General features: G+C 40.9%; 1 protein-coding gene across 11 annotated transcripts in view; it reads right to left on the bottom strand.

Moving 5' to 3' along the window:
- VPS13D (vacuolar protein sorting 13 homolog D) overlaps positions 1 to 23,531 on the bottom strand; it is a 245,762-nt gene that overhangs the window by 160,524 nt on the left and 61,707 nt on the right. For all 11 annotated transcript variants that reach the window (XR_004347228.1, XR_004347280.1, XM_032608838.1 and 8 more), the window contains 11 exons: positions 22,878 to 23,088; positions 16,726 to 16,897; positions 16,430 to 16,542; positions 14,379 to 14,591; positions 10,868 to 11,133; positions 9,580 to 9,713; positions 7,177 to 7,332; positions 5,795 to 6,005; positions 5,186 to 5,260; positions 2,389 to 2,595; positions 857 to 946 (listed from right to left, as the gene is read on the bottom strand). Coding sequence is in view for 9 of the 11 variants with exons in the window: in XM_032608838.1 (XP_032464729.1) it covers positions 857 to 946; positions 2,389 to 2,595; positions 5,186 to 5,260; positions 5,795 to 6,005; positions 7,177 to 7,332; positions 9,580 to 9,713; positions 10,868 to 11,133; positions 14,379 to 14,591; positions 16,430 to 16,542; positions 16,726 to 16,897; positions 22,878 to 23,088 (1,848 nt within the window). In the remaining 2 variants the exon portion in view is untranslated. The remainder of the gene's footprint in view (positions 1 to 856; positions 947 to 2,388; positions 2,596 to 5,185; positions 5,261 to 5,794; positions 6,006 to 7,176; positions 7,333 to 9,579; positions 9,714 to 10,867; positions 11,134 to 14,378; positions 14,592 to 16,429; positions 16,543 to 16,725; positions 16,898 to 22,877; positions 23,089 to 23,531) is intronic.

Here is a 23,531-nt window from a genome sequence, read left to right as displayed (position 1 = left end):
CATTATTCTAAAGTTAAACATTTTGAACAATTAGGAAATAAGAGTGTTGCCTTTAAGTGAATCCAGATCAGAGAGGGGAGAATGTTAACTAACATATAAAATCGAATGTGACACGTACTCTAGAACAATCAGCAACAGCACAACACACTGGAAGCTTAACTTTCCAGTGACATCAAGGGAGCAACCCCTCTTCGACACAACTTGGTTTACTCCACCCACACCTACGAAGAACTCTCTTAAGGCAAAGAACGTCGCAGCTCAAACTATTCAGCCCTGATACAGGATGGTTCCTGAATGTCCATCTGTATAGGCCCTTACCTTGGTCTTTCCAATGGAAGGAAAGAAACCTGAAAATGCCTTGTAGTATATCCAAGCTTATGTCTCTGGAAGAACAGCTTGCCCTGATCAACTGTGTCCTAGCCTAGGGAGTAGGTACGGCAGGTTATACATTGTCACTGACTCAGTACTCTTCTAATGAGACAAACAAGTCCAACAGGGAGTGAGGAGGCCTGAAGTTTAAAATGTTTATGGGCTTAAATCTCACTTGAAATTTAGCTACTATCAGGGCCAGACGAATGATCCTTCACAATTGAGCAATTTCATGTTCTGAAATAAGCCAAACTCCAGGATGAAAAGGAATTAACTACCAAAACTTCTTTTTAAAGAATTCAGTTGTGACTTATCAAATATATTCTTAGAAATATGAAAAATCTGTATCTTTCGTGCTTGTGCAGTCACTTATTTTTCACCTTTCCCTGTCCTATCCCACCCCTTTGCCTCATGTAGAATTTATGTAGAAATAGGCCCAGGCAAATGTCGAAGTGTATTTTTTAAATCCCATGATAATTATACTGACCTGACAGAGCACGGTTATAATAATCTCCAGAAAGGGTGAAGTGGGCATAGCCTTCAGGGCTAGTTCTTACATGCTGCAGAAAATTCAGACCTGCAATGAAAGCAAATCTTATTGCAGTGGCAGGGCGGGAACAACCAAAACTTTCTTTTGCTGACAAATCATATAAAAGAGACGTTAGAAAAACAAACACATAGATACAGACAACAGAGTAGTGGTTACCAGAGGGGAAGGGACAGGGGCGAGAGCAGGGGTGATCAACTGTACGGTGATGGACAGAAGCTAAATTTTTGGTAGTGAGCACACGGTAACGTGTACAGAAATGGAAATATAATACTGTACACTAGAAGCTCATATAACGTTATAAACTGATGTTACCTTAATAAAAATAAAACAGAGATGCTAGTTACAGCTACCACTGATGATCTTATAGGAGAACACACAGATGTATCAAAATTTGATATTTTGTTCATCATGGTTTTATTTAATAAATTCTGATTTTTAAAAATACTCCATTAAAATATCATTCATCTTAATTACTGAGTTTTGTGGTACCCCTTTAAATGTTGTGAATGAGGTAAATGCCTCATTTGCCCCCCCACCAATACCAGCCCCAGCATCCAGGTGTATCTCAAGCCTGTGGGAACATTAAAAAACATTTCTACCTGAATATCTGAAAAGAAGGCAGAGTAATGAGAACAGTCATGCCTTCATAAATATTAGCTCAAAATTTCAAGATTACCGTAGAAAACTAAGAAATAATTACTTTCTGCAGAAAAGATACTCATGGAAACAGTCAAAATTCCAGTTGTTAGTTTCAATCAAGTGGCCCTTGTGGTGCCTAGAAGCACAGGGAAAAGGAAAATCTCTACAATGTGTAAAAGGTCAAATTAAATCCCCAGAACCAACTTTTCCTTGAAGGGAAAAGAGGCTAGCAAGATCAAAACAAAAGAAAATTAAAAGTAAACACATCGGTGAGATTCTCCTTTACTCTCCTCAGAAGCCTCATCCGACACAGCTTGCAAAGATGCGATTGAGGATAAAGCCCTCCTGCCCTGGTCTCCACTCTGCTGAAGGACGGCTCTCAGGTGAATAGGGTTTCACCTCCTACCTGGCCTACGGAGGAGACTCTGGTGAGCCTCTGTGTTTTTTAATTTTCAAAAGATATACAGCTTGGAAACATTACTTTCTAAGCTTATCTTTTAAATTCCTTTAATAACAGTACTCCCTACAACCTTTAGATACACGAAAAGATAAACAAAATGGAGAGATCAGGAATTATTTAACTAGAGCTGTTAATAGAACAGAAATTTCATCAATGACAATTTCTATTATTCCCAAGCCATGGTCTGAAGGCCACATATGGCAAATAAATACACGTTTCTTTAAAATAGAAATAATGGAAAACATATGTAAAACCATCATCTAAATTTCTCCCATTCTATTAAGTACGGGAGAGCATGAACAACGTGAAGAAAAGACGGTGGTTCACTGCACATCTTCTCGATGAACCTGAGGGTCGGGCGAGCACTCACGGGAGAAGGTGAGCTCAGCGAGAGGGACGTCGCAGTCCATGCAGTCGTCGATAAAGCAGATGCACACACTCTCAGCTTTCATCTCCACGCCCGAGATCAACCGTGCCGGCGCAGCCACCTGGCCCTCTCGGCTGTTAGAGGCCAGGGAAAGAGACGTCAGGGGTTCAGCATTCTTGAACAACCAACTTGCTGCCTTTTTCAGTTGACCTGCAAAGAAATTAAAAGGTGATCAGTTCAATCCGTTCCCACAGCTACTCAAGCAAATCAGAGAGGAAACAGAGAAATACATTTGATAGGGACCTACTGGACGGCCCAAGAGAACCTTAATGCCAGACAGACATAACAAAGAAAAAACAGCACAATAACAGGAATCCTGCTCTTCAGCAAACAGAACAAGGCCCTCTTTGCTGCACACCTCTGCTCAGGTTTACCGCACCTTTCACGACCTGGCTCAAAATGTCTCCAGGAAGCCATCCTTCCTCTACTGTGACATCTGTTGAAGGAGACGAGAAAAGAGGAAAGGAGAGGATCCAACATTCCAGGTGCCACTCGGTACTATAATACTTAATCTTCCCTATGTAGTCTTGCATATCCTGATGTGCTGCTTTGTTAAGTGTTCTCAAATGTCTTACGTTGTACATACTTTGTCTTCTCAACCATGTGTGTAATATAAAACTATTAAATAACATCCCCTGAACACAACCAGACTGCTAAAGCTAAAAAAGAACAGAACAAAGAAAAGCAATGCAACCCCACACTTATAAATTATCAGAGGCCAGTGCACGTAACGGTGGTAAGTGGTTAAGGGCATGGGCTTTGGAGCAAGATGGCCTGGCTTCTGATCTTGGCACTTACCAGCTGTTGGATCTTGGACAAGTTACTTGATCTCTCTATGCCCGACAGCACCCGCTTACAGGACGGACATGAGGAGGAAACAAATGAGTACGTGGGAGGTTCTCAGATCAGAGCCTGGCATATAACAAAGGCTCTATAAACATTAGTTGGAATTATCATCTTCATTATTGATGGAAATAAACCTTAGTTACTAAAGAAATAAAAATTGAAATCCAAAAGGCTCTTAGAAATTTTTCTAACGTGTTTGAATTGTTAAAGAAAGAGTAAAAGTAAGAAATGTAAACATTAAGGGGTATGAAGTTAATTAAACCAAGAAGCAATGATGACTAGGTAAAAACAAAACTAAGGAACACAAGATAACTAGGTCTACCTTCATTTTCTCCAGAGGAAAGAGACAGGTAATGCAAACAATTGTGATGAAACCATGTTAAGTGGTCAAAGTTTAACCTGGTACAATCCTTTTCAAAAAAGATTTGTCAATTCAAGCAAAGAGCCTGAAAAATATATCTATATTCTCTGATCCAGTTTTTACAATATGAAGTCTCACTACCAAAGAAACAGTTAAAAGATGTAGACAAAAGTTCATACACAAAAATATTTATTACAGAATTGTGTATGATAATGAAAGAATGAAAAACAACTTAAGAATGGTTAAATCATAATGTATCCTCTGATCAATGTAAAAAAATCAATGTTTACAAATAATGTTAATGACATGGGAAGACGCTGCTATTAAGTATGTATTTTAATAAAATTGTAATTATAATTCTATAAAATTGTTATTTGCAATACGATCTACCAACATGTATAATATTACGTGTGTGTATGTATATATATATATACATACACACACACACAAACACACACGTGTGTTGGATACACGGGCATACCTCGTTTTATTGCATTTTGCTAATACTGTGCTTTTTACAAATTGAAGATTTGTGGCAACGCTGTGTCGAGCAGGCATACCGGCATCATTTCCCAACAGCATTACTTAATTAAGATATGTACATTTTTAAGACATAATGCTACTGCACACTCAACAGACTACAGTATAGTGTAAACGTAACTTTTATATGCACCGGGAAGCCAAAATATTTGTATGACTCGCTCTATTGCAATATTTTCTTTATTGCGGTGGTCTGGAACTGAACCCCCAATATCTCCAAGGTCTGCCTGTATACAGTACATAGAGAAATAAAAAGAGAGAATATACATGCAAGTATCAAGACTGGGAAAAAATACAGCTCTTGCTGTATCTCTGATTTGAAGAGAAAGGGGAACAAAGAGCGAGGTGGAGAGGTAGTGTGATACAGTGGAAAGAACACGGGCACACCTGGCTTTAAACCCATCCCACCCCGCATTAAAAGGTGGCCTGAGATGAGTTTATGTACCCTATCTGAGCCGGTTTCTCCAACTGGAATGACAGTAATGATGCCTGCCTCCAAGGGTATGAGGATTCAACAAGAAGCAGGACTAGGCCCAGAGGAGCTCAATAAATGGCCATGCCTACCAGCGTCACCGCCATTACCACTCCCACTAGCAACAGTGCTAACACCTACAGAGCACATGCTGTGTGTCAAGTACCTTCTCATGTCCTTTGCATAGAGTGACTTCTTTATTTCAAACCTCTGAGGGATGTCCTCTTATCCTCACTCTACAGATAAGGAAGCACGGGTACAGAGACATGAAACTTGCCCAAGTCACGAACAAGTAGCCAGCAGGTGGCAGAGTAAGGACCTGAAGTCAGGCAGTCAGCTCCAGAGCCCACAGCCATGTCCACTATAAAATCCTGTGTCTCATTATTACTGGCCCAAGGTTATCTTCAGCCCACAGAAAATCATGGAGGGTCTCCAAAACACACTCCAGCTCATGGAAAGATAAACATTATCAAACATTATCAAGATAAACAGCTGATAAAGGAAAGCCTTATTCAAATTACCTTGACACACCAAGAGAGCTTTGCGGCAGTCATCCATGCCAAACCCCAGCTCCTGCAGTCTAGCCAGTTGTAACTCTGGGGGGGGGGAAATGGTACATATATTTTTGTAAGTAATTTAATGTAAATTAACCCACAGACTAATTGAAGTAAAAAAGAACCAAAAAAAACAAGAAAAGCAATTCAGAAACTGGGGACTCAAACACTGCACTGCTATAGGCAAAAGTAAGCTCCTAATTAGAATTTGTCAACTGTACCCTGAAATTTTTAAGTCTTTTCCCTATACTGGCTGTCTTTTAAATGCTTACAATTGAAACTTAGTATTATTATCCATATAACTTGGGAGGAAAACTTGAAGTTTAAAACTAAACCTTAGCATTATCCATATCTCTGGAAGAAACTGTAAAAGGAAAAATACTGTAGGCTAGAACAGTTGGTTTGGGCTGTTTATTTTTAAATTAAAAAAAATTAGACAGTCATACTTATGACCTACAATTATACTTAATGACACAATTATACCCTGAACAATTTAACTGTGCAAAAGAAAATCTGAAAAGTTAAAAAGAAGGGGAGTTTTGGGAAGACTGAGTGGGTTTTATGGTTAATACCTACCCAAGACAGGATCTAAGGTGTGTCTTGTCCCTTCTCTGATTTCCTCTCCCCTTCGAGATGCACCAGGAAGGTAACTGCTGAAGGAGTTAGCGTCCAAGGCCACTGTGTCTGGTACTGCAGCATTAGCTTGCTCTGGGATGGATTTTGCAATGGCAAGAAACAGCTGAACATCATTATAGGAGAGTCTGATATCCAGGGCCTGTAACTGAATCTAACAAAATTTAAAAGGTGGCAGTTTTTAAAGTTGCACTTGCTTTTGTGTCCACACCTCTTACAGGTATCACTCTAATTCAAGTTCTAGCAATCCAACAGACATTTCTCATTGTGAAGACAGGGGAGATCTTGAAATTAAGCATTAATAGCCATGAGGTAAAATGTCCCAGCTGTGAGGTCAAATGTCACAAAACTGTACCAAATACAAAATACTAAGCAAGGAAAATTACTAGAGCACTTAATACTTCAGTAGAATGATTTTCATACAAGCACATTAATCATCAAAGCAGAGAATCGGAGAATGGCTCTGGTGGAGACAGGATCACCTATTAGCAACACTCTGTTAATCCATTTTGTTTTGATCTATTTAATTTTTTAAAATCTCTGACCACCCAACAAAACTTCTCTCTCCTTTATTCAAACAGAACTTTAAATGAGTCATGTTCCACATTAATATTTCTGAAAATCTGGTCCTCCTCAGACAACAGCAACTCAGCTACCACCGGTAAAAGCAGTACAGACACCAACACAAGACCACTTTAAAATGGGATGTCTGTTTGAAGTCTGGGTATAGTGCTTTATTACTTTTCATTATTTTTGAAGCCCGAAAATCAGAATGGCTTTTCTCTCTCTTTCAATCCTCCTACGGTTCAGATGGATTACTAATTAATGATTCCCCCTCTACCGAAGAAATATAACATCAGTCTTAAGCCGTCCTTGCCTGGCTTCACCTGCTCTGCTTCTCCTCCCCTCTCCTCCTCACTGCCCTATAGACTTCTTTCTTCTAGTGAGACCTCCCTCGGTCTCAGGTGTGCTGGGCCATTTCTGCCCCGACTCTGCTGCTTCCTAATTTGGAATGCTCTCCTTCTCGGCCTATTTACATCCTACCCCTCTGATCAGACTCACTTTTAGCTTCACTCACAGTCAATATTCCTAACTCTGCTTTCTGTAAAGTTTTATAGAACTTCAAGATCACACCAGACAATTAAAAGGTCTTTTATCCTCCACAAGACTGAAAGATCTTCTAGGGCAGAGACACTGTCATATTTATTTTGTATTTGCTGAAATAACGAAAATGTTGTTGAGTTTGGCAGAGTTAAGTAAGCAGTTCAAGCAAAGGAAAGTGTTTGCGAGTGTCTCAGTGTGTTACACAGATTTGTCATCATTACCTCTAAGACAGGTGGGAAGTCTTCACTATTGAATGCATCCATCAATCCTGAACTATTCTGATAAGAAGAATTCCCCACCAGCTCCACTTGAATTTGTACTGGATCAACAATTGAAAGAGCTGTGTCTTGCTCATTTCCTAGTCGGCATGAAAACACCTAGAGAGTGAAATGCAATATGGCAGGAATTAATGTCTGATTCAGGAAGAGTCTAACCATCAGGAGAAAAGGAGAGCGTCTCAGAAGCACTCAGCCCTATAATATCAAAAGCCCAGAGCAACCACTGAAATGAACATTGTGAAGAGGGAGGCTGAGGCTCTCACCACTGCCAGGAGCGCAGTGGTTCGCCCGTGGGAAAGGCAGTTTAGCAACATGTAACAAGAGGCTTAAAAACATCACACCCTTTGATCCAGTAATCCTACTTCTTACTAGGAACTAGCCCAAGGAAATAATGTAAAACATAGAAAAATTCACTAAACCATTATTTAACAGTTAATCAAAAAATTAAGAGCAACCAAAGTTTTATCACATCTACTCGGAATATTTTGTGGCCATTTAAAAGGAACGGTTTAAAAGACCATATGAAACATAAGAAGACAGTTACAATACCGGTTATGTGAAAAAGCAGCCCAATCAAAATAATATTACGTCGTAACTACAAGGAAAGAAACACATCAAAATGTCAAGAGAGATTATGTAAGGTGGGATAGGTGATTTTTCTCCCCTCCCCTTCCCTAATTTTATGTAATACAGTTGTTACTTTCACAACTGAAAATAAATACATTAATTTTTGAACCTAGGTGAAAGGTACACAGGGGTTCATTATATTATTGTTTACTTTGTGTATGTTTGAAATGTTCTATAATTTTTAAAAAAACATATTTATGGGGAGAGAAAAGGGAGGGAGGACTCCCATCCTAGGACCAAATTATGTTGCACGCTCAAGAAGACAGAAGAAAGCATTGCTTTGGTCTCCCTTGCTCCCTCCCCGCTTTTTGGCATTTTCTAGTGCTACTGAAAAACATGCGCCACCAAGGCCCTCTGCTGTATTCGAGATTAACTCATTTTGCTTTCTTTGTAAGTTCTCCCCCAATGATGTATTAGGGCGGTCTTAAAATTCAGATCCAATTGTGCTGCCTAAAGAACAAGATTGAAAGGAATTTCCAGGAATCTCAAATATTTTGCCATGTAGTTTTTCTAAGGCTTTGGAGCAGGAAAGTTTCATTTTCCTTTTTCCTTCAGGGGCTTCTGCTACACAAAACCCAATTGTACCTGACAGTTCATTAATTAATCACTAAACTTTTCCATTCAAAGCTGCTATTGTGGTGGCTTGGAAAGCAGATGAATCGCAATTTCATGACCAACTCACATCACATCACACCAGCGTGCAAATCCCTCTCCTCTCACACTGAGGTTTCTTTACATGAGAGAAACAAGTGGTAGAGAAATAAAATCTCTACAGGTTTTAGTCAGCTATTTCTGACCAGAAAAAAAAAAAAAGAAGTTCCATATGCTGCTGACAGTGAAAATAATTTTTGTTCGTTCAACCTCTGAAATACCACTGGAAAGAACTGGGTATGAAAAAGCTTAATCATAAATGGGAAGGAAATGATGAGTATCCCTACCCAAATATTCTAATATTCTAACAAGAGGAATGTTAGTTGAGATCAGTGACTTAAGAACATTTGACAGAGATAATAATCTACCTCGTTTCTCCTTCTGTCTCCACACATCCTGGCTTAAAAAGAGGCAGAGCAGTTTCTGCTGGACATTGTATAATGTAATTTTCTGGCTACAAAAGCCATCCCAGTGCAAATTAGCCCCTTCATGAGATCAGATCAGAGCCACAAGCACCTCTATTAGAGACTCAGTCCTTTAGGTCAGGCCTGACTCTCTAGACGTGCCCTTTTATACATCAGATATTCCCAGAAGGATAACACAAAAAGTCCTTAACAATTTTATAGACAAGTTTCCATGACCATAAAGCCCTAGGTCTTTGGAGGGACAAGCACTGAACGTGGGGGAAGGGGATACAGGAGCAACAAGGACCCCTTCCTCACCTTCACAGTTCGCCAGGGCCTAGACCTGCAGAACTAGAGGACACGACAAGGAGCCCGGCGGGGTAATGGGGACTAGAAGAGTTTCCTCGAACTTTCTGAGGAAGGGAGGGCAAGAGAGAAAGAGGTAAAAGTCCCTCCACACATTCACAGCCTGACACTGGGCAACTGAATTCACACATTAGAATAACCTGGTAGATTTGAGGAGAAAATGAAGAGACGAGGACAAGGGCCCTCCAATCCCATTCATTATTTCCCTGAATGAAAGTTTAGGAGGTAAAATTCTCCTCCAGATGCTTTTCTCTTGAGCCAAACATTTAGTGTTTCAATCAACACACAGACTTCTTACCTCAATGCCGAACAAACTTCCTGAAAAGGGCCGATCGACAAACCGGGGCTTATAGGTGAGCACTGTGGTGCCTTTGAGAATGATGGCGTTGGTATCGAAGCAGGACACATCTTCAACGACCACAAACTCTGTGCCTGGAAAGGACGGCATTATCAAGTAAGCCAAAGCTGTGAAGTGGAAAGCAGCAGGCTGTCGCAAACCAGGCAGCACGTTTACTGGGCGGGGGCTGACACATCGGCCAGAAAGGTACGTTCTGCAGGATGCCTGCCGACACTCGCTTCACTCCCACCCGAACAAGTCCTCTGTATCTGGCCAGCCACACCTGAGCTGACAGAGCACTGCACAGGCAGAAAAGACTGGGATGCAGTTTCTCTCTTTAGCATATAGTTCTAAGCTAGGTCTCCTGGGAGGCAGAACAGACATTCAGAAGCTCCCTCGCCAAAGGACGACCTGTTGTAAAAACCCAGGAAGTGGATTCAGATACTAATGCTGGTTAGGCAGCATGAAGCACTAGGTCGTCTATGTAGCTGCTTAAGTTGTTTACAAAGAATGTGGACTAATTTAACGTAGACTTTTTTTAATTAGTAGATACAGACACTTTTCTATTCATCTGTACATGGCAAATTTACTTTTCGTTTTCATCAAAAAACATGTATAAATTGAACTTTTGAAACTAAATCCACTTCAAGTGCAGTGTGCTCTCCAGCTTCTTCCAAACCACTGAGCAGTAGATAGGGTATATCACAGACAGAAAAATAAATAGTACATCTTAGCACAGTACATCTTATGTACAGATGTACTGTAAGAGTCTACTAGTTAACAAAAACTGTAGTAAATCTGCTTGTAAAGGTAAATATTCTTTTTGTAAAGAAAGTAACAATCCCCTCATTTATCTTCTACACTGAGATTTTCACATACCACCTTTGCTTAAACTCTGTAAGGTACAACTGCTGAGGCCCTAGAGATCAAACAGAAAATTGAAGCAAGATTTAACATTGGGAAAAAAGACCACTGCCCAGGTGGGTATTCAGGCCAGGCATATGCATTAGGGCAGCAGAGGAGAGGGACTAGATCCTGAAGCCTAGTGTGGGCCAGCTCAGTGTGGGCCAGGCAATCCCACCTGAAAACGGAGGTCAGGAACTTTGACACCTGTTGGTCTGCAAAGGATGCAAATGTGTAAGAGTGCTCGTGTCAAAATGCAGAGGCAACAGAAAAGTCGTCCTGTAAGACACATATGGAGCCTAATATCTAAACTAAGAATCAGTGACTCACAACTACATATACTTACCTGTTACATTGACCTTGACCTCCAGGTGCTTTTCAGTAGACACAGAAAGGGAAGACCGCTTGGTAACTACTCCACTTTTCACGGTTTTGGGAATTACAGCAGATTCGCTGCTAGAGTTACGGTGGCGCGAAGGAGTAACTTTAGTTTGCTTCTTAATATCACTGGGGGTGTGGAGAAAATCGTGCACTAACAGTAGCCAGTCAAATATGAGAAACACACGGAGATTGTTGAGAACTACTGTGAAACAGGAGGAATCCTTTGTAGACCTGCAAGAAGGAAGATCATAAAAATAAAATAGGAAAAGAGAAATATGATATTTCATTAACTTGCAAATATGTGACTCAATTGGGGCAGGTGGTACTCCAGCATTTTCTAAACTGAACTTTGAGTATCAATAAACTCTGAATCCGGGTTTAATAAAATATTCAGTGTATGTTTTCAGAAGTCAGTCAGATTCTTCAACAAAAAGGAATACGCTGTAAGAAAGCAATAGAGTGCATGTCATCCAGCAGTTCCCAACCGGGGTGATTCTGTCCCCTGGAGACATTTTTGCCACAACTGAAGGGGTTCCTACAGGCATCTAGGCATCTGGTGGGCAGAAGTCAGGGACGAGGCTAAACATCCCACAACGTTCAGGAGAGGCTCCACAACACGGAATGTTCTAACCCACAATGTCACCAGCGCTGAGGCTGAGAAATGTCAGTGTAGTAGGAAGAGCGCAGGCTTAAATCTTGTCACTTATAAGCTGTGTTATCTTGGGTAAGCCACCTACCTTCTCTGAGCCTGCTTCCCCACTTATAAAATGAGAAATAATAACACTGTAAGAGATAAAGCACCAGGCACATAACAGGTTTGAAATTGTCAGTTCCCTTCCCTACAGGCTGTTTCTAGAAGATCAATGAGGCACTCTTTCTTTGATGTCTAGGATCACTTCTTTATAAACATCCAATTTACATACTAGTATGAAATGGTTTTTCTAGCTGGAACCGGCCTGAAAGCCCGTATCTTTTAGCCAAAGAAGGTAGACAAATAAGATGACATTAACTGTGGGTGTAACCCCAAGTGCCCTAGAAGTAGAGATGCGGGAGAAGGGGAGAGAGTATTAGTTTTGTTGTCCTCATTACCCCAAATTCTATATTTGGGGTGAAATATAGAATTATAGTCCAAGGAGGACTCTCAGGCCTGGCCTCAAACCATGGTGCGGTTAGGGGCTTATCCAGGCCCTGTTAGTATATCAGCAGGCAGAGATGGGTAAGATAGAGGAAGGATGGGCTAGGGACACCCCTATAGAGTTTTCTGGGTTGAACTTTGTTCTATGAGCCCAAAATCACTTCTGGGGCTCTGCTTCACATACCTGCTTCCCAGTCCTAAAAGGGGCTTCTATTCAGGAAAAGCTGATTTGGAGATATTTTTAAGGCTGGCTTCTCTAGGCTCTTATTTCTCCTAAACCTGGCTCACTGCCTCTAGAAAAAGGGCACAATGGTGCATGTCTCCTTCATACAGACACAGCATTTTTCACAGAAACACTTTACCCTTTTGTAATAGAGAAAAAATGTTGCCCTCAGTAAAATTTTTCCACCCCATTTTGAACACAGATCGTCAGAGCTATGAACTAACTGGAAAAGTCAAAGTGTGTCTGATCCCTTTTCTGGAAAATATTTCAAGCCTTTAAACACTGTGAAGTGATTTATATTTGACACACAAATTCCCAACAGAAGAGCAATTCTTCTTGAGACACAGAAGGCGTTCAAAAGTTCCAATCAAGAGAACATTTTAACCCTATCACTAACAATGGTATTTCTGTTAGCAAGAACCAAGGTGTAGGACTTTTATTACTAGCCTCCAAGAAATTATACACCTTCAGTATATAAATATATCAACATTTTAAGGCTCCTTCTACATTAAAAATATGATAAGTGGGACAACTAGATGATATTTAGGAAGCCAGATCAACAGCAAAGCAAACCCAAAAGGAAACTGTTTCTGCAGATGCGCCAAAGAGCAATACATGCAAGCCCTCTGTTCAAATAAACATCATCTTCAAACAAAGGAACTGCAAATCACAGCCAGCTTATCATCTGACTACAGTCAGGCCAATCACTAAAATGTGGTAGGCCTGACAAGTGTTAGAAAAGACACGGGCTTCAAAATCAGAGGCCCAAGCCCAAGTCTGAGCTCTGACTACTTCACTCACTGGCTGTGTGATCTTAGAAGAGTTATTTAACCCCCTCCAAGCTTCTATATCGATATCAGTAAAACAGGGAAGAAGTGACCCACTGGACAGACTTGTGAGAATTAAGTTAAAGGTGGGTAAAGTGCCTGGCCCATGGTGCAGCTCAGTAAGAGGCAACTAGCATTCTTATTACTGAACTTTTTAAAAGTTCATGCAAAAGTTTAAATATCTACTTTGCTAGACTTCCTAAAGCCATATGGAGATAGCGACCCCTCCCTAAAGAAAAACTCAACCCCGAGGAATTCACTGAACAGCACGCTGAAATGTCAGACATATTTAAACATACAAATATAAGAACAATCTTGATCATTTTTTTTCCTTTTTTGCCTAACCAAGATGTTTTTCCCAGCCTTCTTACTTACTGGTTTATATTTACCATTTATCTGATAACATTAAGCACTAAGAGAATGAAACCGACATCAGTTCCAAAGGTCTCCTTTTGAATCTCTATCGATCAGACCTCATTTTTCAGTTTTCCAGTATAAGCCCACCTAGTCATAAAATCTTACAGTAGTGTGTCATCAAATAACACAAGCTACATCAGGAATCGTCACAACAGCTCCCATCTGTGCCAAGTGGTATATGCCAGAATATCTTAAGCATTACCTCCACCCTATGCATAAGGTGGGTCAGGTGGGCACAGTTATTCGTTCCTATTTCATAGAAGATGAAAATGCAGCTGAAAGAGATGAAGGAACTTGTCCTTGGATGCATTACTAGAAAGTGGTAGAGCAAGGATGGAGCCCAGCTCTATACGATCCCCAAACATGGGCTCTTTCTACACACAACACTGCCTCCCATAATACCAAGAAGAAAAACATAATCTAGTTCAAAGAGGCTAAAGCTCTTTTTACATGGAGAAGTCAGTCATTAAGACTTGCATGAACAAATCAATAATGCAAGTCAAAACCACTTTCCCTTCTGCTATTTCTATAGACCAAAAGACTTTTATTTTCCTCTTACATAAGCACAATTTCTTCCTTCCCCAAGTCACTTTACATATTAAAACAGTCTACAGCTGCTTAATTTTAAGAATCTGGTTTAATTCTAAACAACTTTTTTTTAAGGCAACAGAGACATCTTTTGGCCAATAAATGAAACTGCATGGTTACAGGAATACTAATATACAATGTGCTGCACTGATAAGCCATTATCTATTTATCTTCTCACTGATTCCTTGCTCCTTTGATGTTCGAAAGCCGACGTGGTCTTGGCCCAATGTCCACAGAAGGAAATGTCCTGATAAAGAAAGGCAAAGTCAGGGTCTGGATCCCCTACCTGAAATGCAGTTCGATCTGAATGGATCCTTGGGTAGTGCTGCTGTTCTTAGAGGGCTGAAAGATACAGGTGAATACGTTTGTCATGCCAGGACTGGTCTTCTGCCCAGCATAGCGGGTGTCAAAAGCCATCATGGAATGGGAAACCAAGTTAACGGACTTCGTTTGGTTGGAAAAGCTCTCATAGAGCAGTTTACATTTCTTGAAGTCAAATCTAAGGGAGAAAGCAGACAAGATGTTGAATGCTTCCATTTTACAAAATTATGTACATTTAAGATAAAAGAACAAAATCATAAATATGCCTAAGTTCTATGAAGAATAACTTTCCCTCTGAGATCTGTCACAGATTTTAACAGTGTCCACAAAATGGATCTAGTGTCACTTTGCCTTGTATCTCACTTTCCATTTCCAAGGAGATGTTCTTGTCCGTAGGAACTTCGTGAGGAATAACAATACCACGTATTTATTATATACTTGGTTCACTAGCGTTCTCATTTCTCACCTAAGTTTAGTAACACTATATATTTGTGATAATCCCCAAGGGATAATAAGGGTCCCTTTAGTCCTTCATCTGTCAACTCCTAGCCTGCGTGGAAGATCCTCTCTCCAGAATCGGCTGAATTTTTACATAAGACCACTAAAGTTTACTGGGAACTGCCACAACAAATACTTTTCATACAGAGAAATAATGCAGCTGATGCACCAACAGAAAATGCATCTGGAACTGCCACTGTTTTAATAACAGAGAAAGCTGCAATGGGCAATCCATACAGAATTACTCCACATTGGGAAAAAAGCTAAGGGCATAACCAGTCATCAGAAAAAACTGCTGGCTCACAAGATAATCAACCTGGGACCCCAGCTCCACCATACCATGTTCTGATCAGCTGAATTAGATACGGGCCTGAATGAATTTTTAAGGGAAATACAAAATAGAAGATAGAATGCTTCCATGGAAAAATTACTAGACTTGAAGTCCTGTTTTCAAATACTGAACCACTTTTCCAGCCATATGATTGACCTTACACTAGTCAAAAACTCTATCTGGAAAACAGAAGTAATACCTGCTCAACTTTCCATGGCTGTCAAGAGATGAAAATGAAAAGAGTATCAAGTGTGAAAATACAATGCACTCTTGAGGGTTTTATACCAGTAATCGCAAATTCCTGGCCTACACTAACCAAGAAAATGACATAAATTAGTGAACTGCTGGGTAAGCACATGCCTTATCTAAAGGCTGCCCAAGTTGTTACTCAGTTTCCAGATGCTTCCAATTGAGAACACGGGCCCAGTACTGCCAAAGCTTCTAATTTTTCAAAAGCTGAAATCCAGACTTTTTATGTGCAATTCCCCAGTTTTCAAATGTTGGCCAGTTAGGCAGTCATCACTGCTGCTCCAGATAGCTCTGGGGCTCCCCCAAGCAGACACACAGGAAAACTACTTCCTGACTCCTTTGCGCTCCTGTGGGACCACGTTCTAGCCCCACAGGGTTTAGCAGGGATTCCACTGCCATTCAAGACCACTCCAGGGCTATTGTTTTTCTTGCTGGCACAGCAAGCTGCTGTCAGTCAGAGTAACTAGAGTGAGCAGAGCAGCCCAAGACCCATAACAGACACGAAACACGAGGAGAAAAAACATCGTCACTGTTCTAAGTCACTGGTATTTTGGAAAGCCTTTACTACAGCCTAACCTCAGCTATCTTGACTGATAGAGACTGATGAATTTAAACTTTTGAAAAGCACTGCGGGGCTTCCCTGGTGGCGCAGTGGTTGAGAGTCCACCTGCCGATGCAGGCGACACGGGTTCGTGCCCCAGTCTGGGAGGATCCCACATGCCATGGAGCAGCTGGGCCCATGAGCCATGGCCACTGAGCCTGCGCATCTGGAGCCTGTGCTCCACAAGCACTGCGCAGACCAACAAAAAGCATCTTGCCGGCAGACCACATTTAGCTGTGAACCACCACTCTGCGACCTCTGTTCTACATCAGAGGACAATGTGTGTGTTATTTGTATTACCATTACTAACAGTAAAACACTATAATTAAAGCCATACCTGGCTAAGGACCCAGCACCTTCTTTTCCTTTTGGATCTTTCAGCTCCAGACTTACATTTACCATATCAATGAGGAAGCACATGCACGTGTACACTTCTCCACTCAGAACAGTCTGGAAGAGGAAAATGCTGATCAATTCATAGTCGATGCCAATCTAAAAATGGGGTCAATGTCATGAACCCTAATTTACTCGTGGTTCCATCTTCTTTCCCCAGGTGACTTCGAGGAACAGATACCCAGGATGACCATCAGCTGAGACCACGAGAGTTACAGAGGAACCTAACATCACACTCACATGAATGCTTGGGTCCTGTAAATCATAAGGCCGCAGGAATTCCTCTATGGGCTCTCCAAGGTTGTTCTCCAATAAACCCCGGATCAGCCTGTATTTGTACAAATCCAGAGAGCAGTGGACTGAGGAGAGATTGCCATGGATAGATATATCTGGCACAGTATGACTTATTTCTCTATGGAAAAAGAAAAAAGGTCACTTTCACAAACAAATCACTAACTTAATGTTGACACAGCTCACACCCAAATATAAGTGCTAACATATACCCACCTACATTATCAACCAATTAATTTATAACTTCCAATGACAAAAATTTCATGTGGGTCCACATGAAGCAAGCTAGTATAACGTGAGTGTCATGCGTCAGCTACAAAAGGCCACTTTTCTCCCAAAATATACATTTAGAAAGTCCCCAATCTAACATGAGTTAACTAAGTAATCTATTAATAAAGAAAAATCTCATGAGACTCAGAAATACCTTAAACATTATAGCTGGGAAAGCAATAAAAAAAAAAAAGATGACAGAACAGAAGGGAAACACAGTCACAGGTACAAAGAACAGAGGGGTGGGGGCTGGCGCAAACAAAGGTGAAGGGGGTAAAGTGGTACAAACCTCCAGCTATAAAATAAACAAGTCATGGGGATATACGATATAGCAAGGGTCTCCAACGCCCCCGGGCCACAGACTGGTACCGGTCCACGGCCTGTTAGGAACCGGGCCACACAGCAGGAGGTGAGCGGTGGGTGAGCTGAGTGAAACTTCATCTGCATTTACAGCCACTCCCCATCGCTCGCATGACCACCTGAGCTCCACCTCCTGTCACATCAGCTGCGACACTAGATTCTCACAGGAGCGTGAACCCTACTGTGAACTGTGCACACGAGGGATCTAGGTTGCGCACTCCTTGTGAGAATCTAAAATGGACAACCTGGAAGAAACGGACAAATTTTTAGAAAGGCATAACCTTCCAAGACTGAACCAGGAAGAAATAGAAAATATGAACGAACAGACCAATCACAAGAAATGAAATTGTAACTGTGATTAAAAATCTTCCAACAAACCAAAACCCAGGACCAGATGGCTTCACAGGCGAATTCTGTCAAACATTTAGAGAAGAGCTAACACCCGTCCTTCTCAAACTCTTCCAAAAAACTGCAGAGGAAGGAACACTCCCAAACTCATTCTATGAGGCCACCATCACCCTGATACCAAAACAAGACAAAGATACTACAAAAAAAGAAAATTACAGACCAGTATCACTGATGAATATAGATGCAAAAATCCTCAACAAAATACTAGCAAAGAGAATCCAACAACACATTAAAAGGATCATACACCATGATCAAGTGGGATTTACCCCAGGGATGCAAGGATTCTTCAATATACGTAAATCAATAAATGTGATACACCATATTAACAAATTGAAGAAGAAAAACCATATGATCATCTCAACAGATGCAGAAAAAGCTTTTGACAAAATTCGACACCCGTTTATGATAAAAACTCTCCAGAAAGTGAGCACAGAGAGAACCTACCTCAACATAATAAAGGCCATATACGACAAACCCACAGCAAACATCATTCTCAATGGTGAAAAACTGGAAGCATTTCCTCTAAGATCAGGAACAAGACAAGGATGTCCACTCTCGCCACTATTGTTCAACATAGTTTCAAAGAAGAAAAAGAAATCAGTAAAGAACAAGTAAAACTGTCACTGTTTGCAGATGACCTGACACTTTTACACAGAGAATCCTAAAGATGCCACCAGAAAACTACCAGAGCTAATCAATGAATTTGGTAAAGTTGCAGGATACAAAATTAATGCAGAAATCTCTTGCATTCCTATACACTAATGATGAAAAATCTGAAAGAGAAATTAAGGAAACACTCCCATTTACCACTGCAACAAAAAGAATAAAATACCTAGGAATAAACCAACCTAACGAGACAAAAGACCTGTATGCAGAAAACTGTAAGACACTGATGAATTAAAGATGATACAAACAGATGGAGAGATATACCATGTTCTTGGATTGGAAGAATCAATATTGTGAAAATGACTATACTACCCAAAGCAATCTACAGATTCAATGCAATCCCTATCAAATTACCAATGGCATTTTTTACAGATCTAGAACAAAAAAATCTTAAAATTTGTATGGAGACAAAAGACCCCAAATAGCCAAAGCAGTCTTGAGGGGAAAAAACGGAGCTGGAGGAATCAGACTCCCTGACTTCAGACTATACTACAAAGCTACAGTAATCAAGACAGTACGGTACTGGCACAAAAACAGAAATATAGATCAATGGAACAGGATAGAAAGCCCAGAGATAAACCCACGCACCTATGGTCAACTAATCTATGACAAAGGAGGCAAGGATATACAATGGAGAAAAGACAGTCTCTTCAATAAGTGGTGCTGGGAAAACTGGACAGCTACATGTAAAAGAATGAAATTAGAACACTCCCTAACGCCATACACAAAAATAAACTCAAAATGGAGTTTATAGAGACCTAAATGTAAGACTGGACACTATGAAACTCTTAGAGGAAAACATAGGAAGAACACTCTGACATAAATCACAGCAAGATCTTTCTTGATCCACCTCCTAGAGTAATGGAAATAAAAACAACAATAAACAAATGGGACCTAATGAAACTTAAAAGCTTTTGCACAGCAAAGGAAACCAGAAACAAGAAGAAAAGACAACCCTCAGAATGGGAGAAAATATCTGCCAAAGGATTAATCTCCAAAATATATAAACAGTTCATGCAGCTCAATATTAAAAAAACAAACAACCCAATCCAAAAATGGGCAGAAGACCTAAATAGACATTTCTCCAAAGAAGACATACAGATGGCCAAGAAGCACATGGAAAGATGCTCAACATCACCAATTATTAGAGAAATGCAAATCAAAACTACAATGAGGGATCACCTCACACCAGTTAGAATGGGCATCATCAAAATCTACAAACAACAAATGCTGGAGAGGGTGTGGAGAAAAGGGAACCCTCTTGCGCTGTTGGTGGGGATGTGAATTGATACAGCCACTATGGAGAACAGTATGGAGGTTCCTTAAAAAACTAAAAATAGAATTACCATATGACCCAGCAATGCCACTACTGGGCATATACCCAGAGAAAACCATAATTCAAAAAGACACATGCACCCCAATGTTCATTGCAGCACTATTTACAATAGCCAGGTCATGGAAGCAACCTAAATGCCCATCAACAGACGAATGGATAAAGAAGATGTGGCACATATATACAATGGAATATTACTCAGCCACAAAAAGGAACGAAATTGGGTCATTTGTAGAGACATGGAGGGATCTAGAGACTGTCATACAGAGTGAAGTAAGTCAGAAAGAGAAAAAGAAACATCGTATATTAATGCATATATGTGGAACCTAGAAAAATTGTACAGATGAACCTGTTTGCAGGGCATAAATTGAGACACAGATGTAGAGAACAAACGTATGGACACCAACGGGGGAAAGTGGCAGAGGGGTAGGTGGTGTGATGAACTGGGAGATTGGGATTGACATGTATACACTGATATGTATAAAACGGATAATAAGGACCTGCTGTATAAAAAAATTCAAAAAAAAGAATCTAATGCCTGATGACCTGAGGTAGAGCTGAGGCAGTGATGCTAGCACTGGGGAGCAGCTGCAAACACAGATTATCATTAGCAGAGAAGTCTGACTGCACAGAGACCATAATAAATCAATTGCTTACAGACTCATATCAAAACCCGACCAGTGAGTGGCAACTGAAAACAAGCTCAGGGCTCCCACTGATCCTGCATTATGGTGAGCTGTATAATTATTTCATTATGTATTCCAAGGTAATAATAATAAAGTGCAGAATAAATGTAATACACTTGAATCATCCCCAAACCGCCCCCTATCCAGGTCCGCGGAAAAACTGGCTTCCACGAAACTGGTCCCTGGTGCCAAAAAGGTTGGGGACCGCTGCTATACAGCATGAGGAATATGGTCAATAACACTATAATAACTTTGTATGGAAACAGATTGTTACTATGTTCATAGTGGCGATCATCTCATAATGTGTGCAAATGTCTGATCACTACGTAGTATACCTGAAATTAACATAATATTGTACAACAACTGTATTTTGATGAAAAAGAAAGGGTGACAAGCTCTTTATCCATTTAGTGATAACTAAAGGCAGAACCAGTGTTTCATAATGAGCCCAGACGGGACATTAGGATAAAACCTGAATCAGTCACTCATTTCAGCTGAGATGGGCAGGAGTGAAGTCGAAAATGCCTGGGTGGGGGGAAGATACCTCATCCCAACACTGAAGAGCTTTTTCTCTACCCTCCTAGAGGTGAAGTTGGCATCGTAGATCCTGCAGACACTATGCTCTGAATATATAAAGTAGAGGGTTAGGATTTGAAGTGGAAGAGGAATACAAAAAACTACTTTGTCTATGGAGAAAAACCTACATATAAGGTGAAAAAAGACTAGTCACGCAATCAACAAAGAAAAGCTGGAAAGGATTACCAAGAACCTCTGAGTTCCCGTGTCTGTGCTGTGAGAAGCTGATAGAATACCTTGTGTTCAGTCATCACCTTCTATCTGGGCTAACAGAGTATAATTATCTGCACATAAACACTGATGGAAGTGGGTAAAGTTTAGATAAACAGAGTAGTAAAGCACATTTTTTTTTGGAAAGCATTACTCGAAAAGAAAACAAAGTGTTTGATTTCTAAATAGTGAAGCTCCGCTTAAGACTTCTAAGCCAGTAAAATAAAATACAGCCCATGCCAACCATAACTGAAAGCCAGCCAGGGAGCACTTGAATAACAAGTAAGAATGAAACACAAAAATCTCAGTGAGAGCGGCTAAACTGTATCATTAACCCAGAGAGAAACAAAACAGTGATATTAAATGACTTGCCCAAGCCCAAGAACTGCAAAGGGAGTAGCCAAAGAGGGATTAAAATGACACCCTGGAAAAGTAGTGACACTGCTTTTCAAAATGCTACAAATGAAAATCTCTTTCATTACTTTACAGCCATGCCTCATCTTTCCCTGAAGTTAAGACGCAAATGTTGCTGCTTTCTCCAAAATTAGTGCTCCAAACTGAAAGGCACCATACACTGTAACCAGCAGTCCCAGTCCAGGCACAGGGGCCAGGCGAGCATAAGCGCCACCAGAGGACCTTTTTTTTTTCTTCTTTTTTTTTTTTCTTTGCGGTACGTGGGCCTCTCACTGCTGTGGCGTCTCCCATTGTGGAGAACAGGCTCCGGACGCGCAGGCTCAGCGGTCATGGCTCACGGGCCCAGCCGCTCCGCAGCATGTGGGATCTTCCCGGACCGGGGCACGAATCCGTGTCCCCTGCATCAGCAGGCGGACTCTCAACCACTGCGCCACCAAGGAAGCCCGAGGACCTTTTTAATACACACCTGAGGCTAGGCCCTGAGAGTCAGGTTCTGCTGGTCTCAGGTAGGGTCGGGAATGTTTCTTTTCAGTAAGTCTCCCAGCCAGATGTGGAACTAATGACAACTGAAGCCATGCTCTAAACTACAGATATTAAGCGTCCTGTGTTTTGAAGCCAATTAAAAGGTAAAGTAGAGTCAGTTCATCAGTCTTTATGTAGTACTTTCAGAAGGCTTAATAGAGTGAAATGGGCAAAACAGCATCTAAACAATTATTCTCATTAAATGGAGCTCCAGGGTAAACAGCAATAGCAGGTCCAGAATCTATTGTACTTGGAACATAGAATCCAATGTCACTTCTTCCAAATACCTTCCCTGCCATCACTACCTCCCTACTCCCATCAAAATCCATGCTAAATTCATGTCCCTTCCTCTTTGTTTCCAAGGCACCTACTACAATCCTACAACACAGTTTATAACGCTGAATCAAACACTAAGTTAGAATCATATACTTACCTTCCTATATCCCTCAACAAAACGTAAGCTCCATGACAGCGGAAGTTTTTGCTTTCATCACAGGAGCCCTCATGTCTAGCAGATAGTAGGGACTCGACAGATATTTGTTACATAGATGAAAAAATAAGTGAATACCTATGCCCTTCCAGACTTAATAGCATTGATTTCCAAGTTATTACGATTCTACTTACAACAGACAGTTATTTGAATATAAACCACTCACTTGTCCAAGTTCCTTTCCACCTGCAATTTCAATCTACAAGGCTCAGTCAAGAGGCTTCCTCCCGTCTGTCGCACAAAATAGGAGGGGAAGATCAGGTCTCCGCTACTGTCTTCCGAGGCCTTAGTATACTCTCGTGGGTGTCTCTCTGCAGCAAAGATGTCCATGTCTTGTAGATCGACGACAATGCAATCTAGCAGGCAGACGTGGTCTTCTACACAGACCCAAGGAAAGAGAGACAATGAAGAAAATGGGACCCAGAAAGGGCTGGACCAGAATAGAACTAAAAAGCCAAAAGAAAGTTCATTTTCTCTTTGGAAAATGTTTAGCACTGCCTGTGTCAGAAAGCTGGGTGACCAGAAGTCTCCACTCTGGCACCAAGACCTCCGTCCACAATGCTCTGCATGTTGGACATCTCCTGCCCACCGCCTGCATGCAAGCACATACTGTGCCACGTCCCCTCAGCGTCTCATTGCTGTCCCGAGACGCTAACTGAGGCTAAAGAGCTTCTGACGAGAAGTACTTAATATGCTCCCTCCCAAGGAGAGCCCACAGGGGTCTCATGTAGAGATAATGTTACCCAAAGGTTTACAAATTTTCCAGCAGCAAAATTCTTTTTTCCAAACAAACATCACATGTAACCATTTCCACCAGCAC

This window comes from Phocoena sinus, chromosome 1, assembly GCF_008692025.1.
Source record: "Phocoena sinus isolate mPhoSin1 chromosome 1, mPhoSin1.pri, whole genome shotgun sequence".
Classification (NCBI taxonomy): Eukaryota; Metazoa; Chordata; class Mammalia; order Artiodactyla; family Phocoenidae; genus Phocoena; species Phocoena sinus.
The sequence above is the reverse complement of the archived record's forward strand: the minus strand, read 5'-3'. Positions and strand labels throughout refer to the sequence as shown.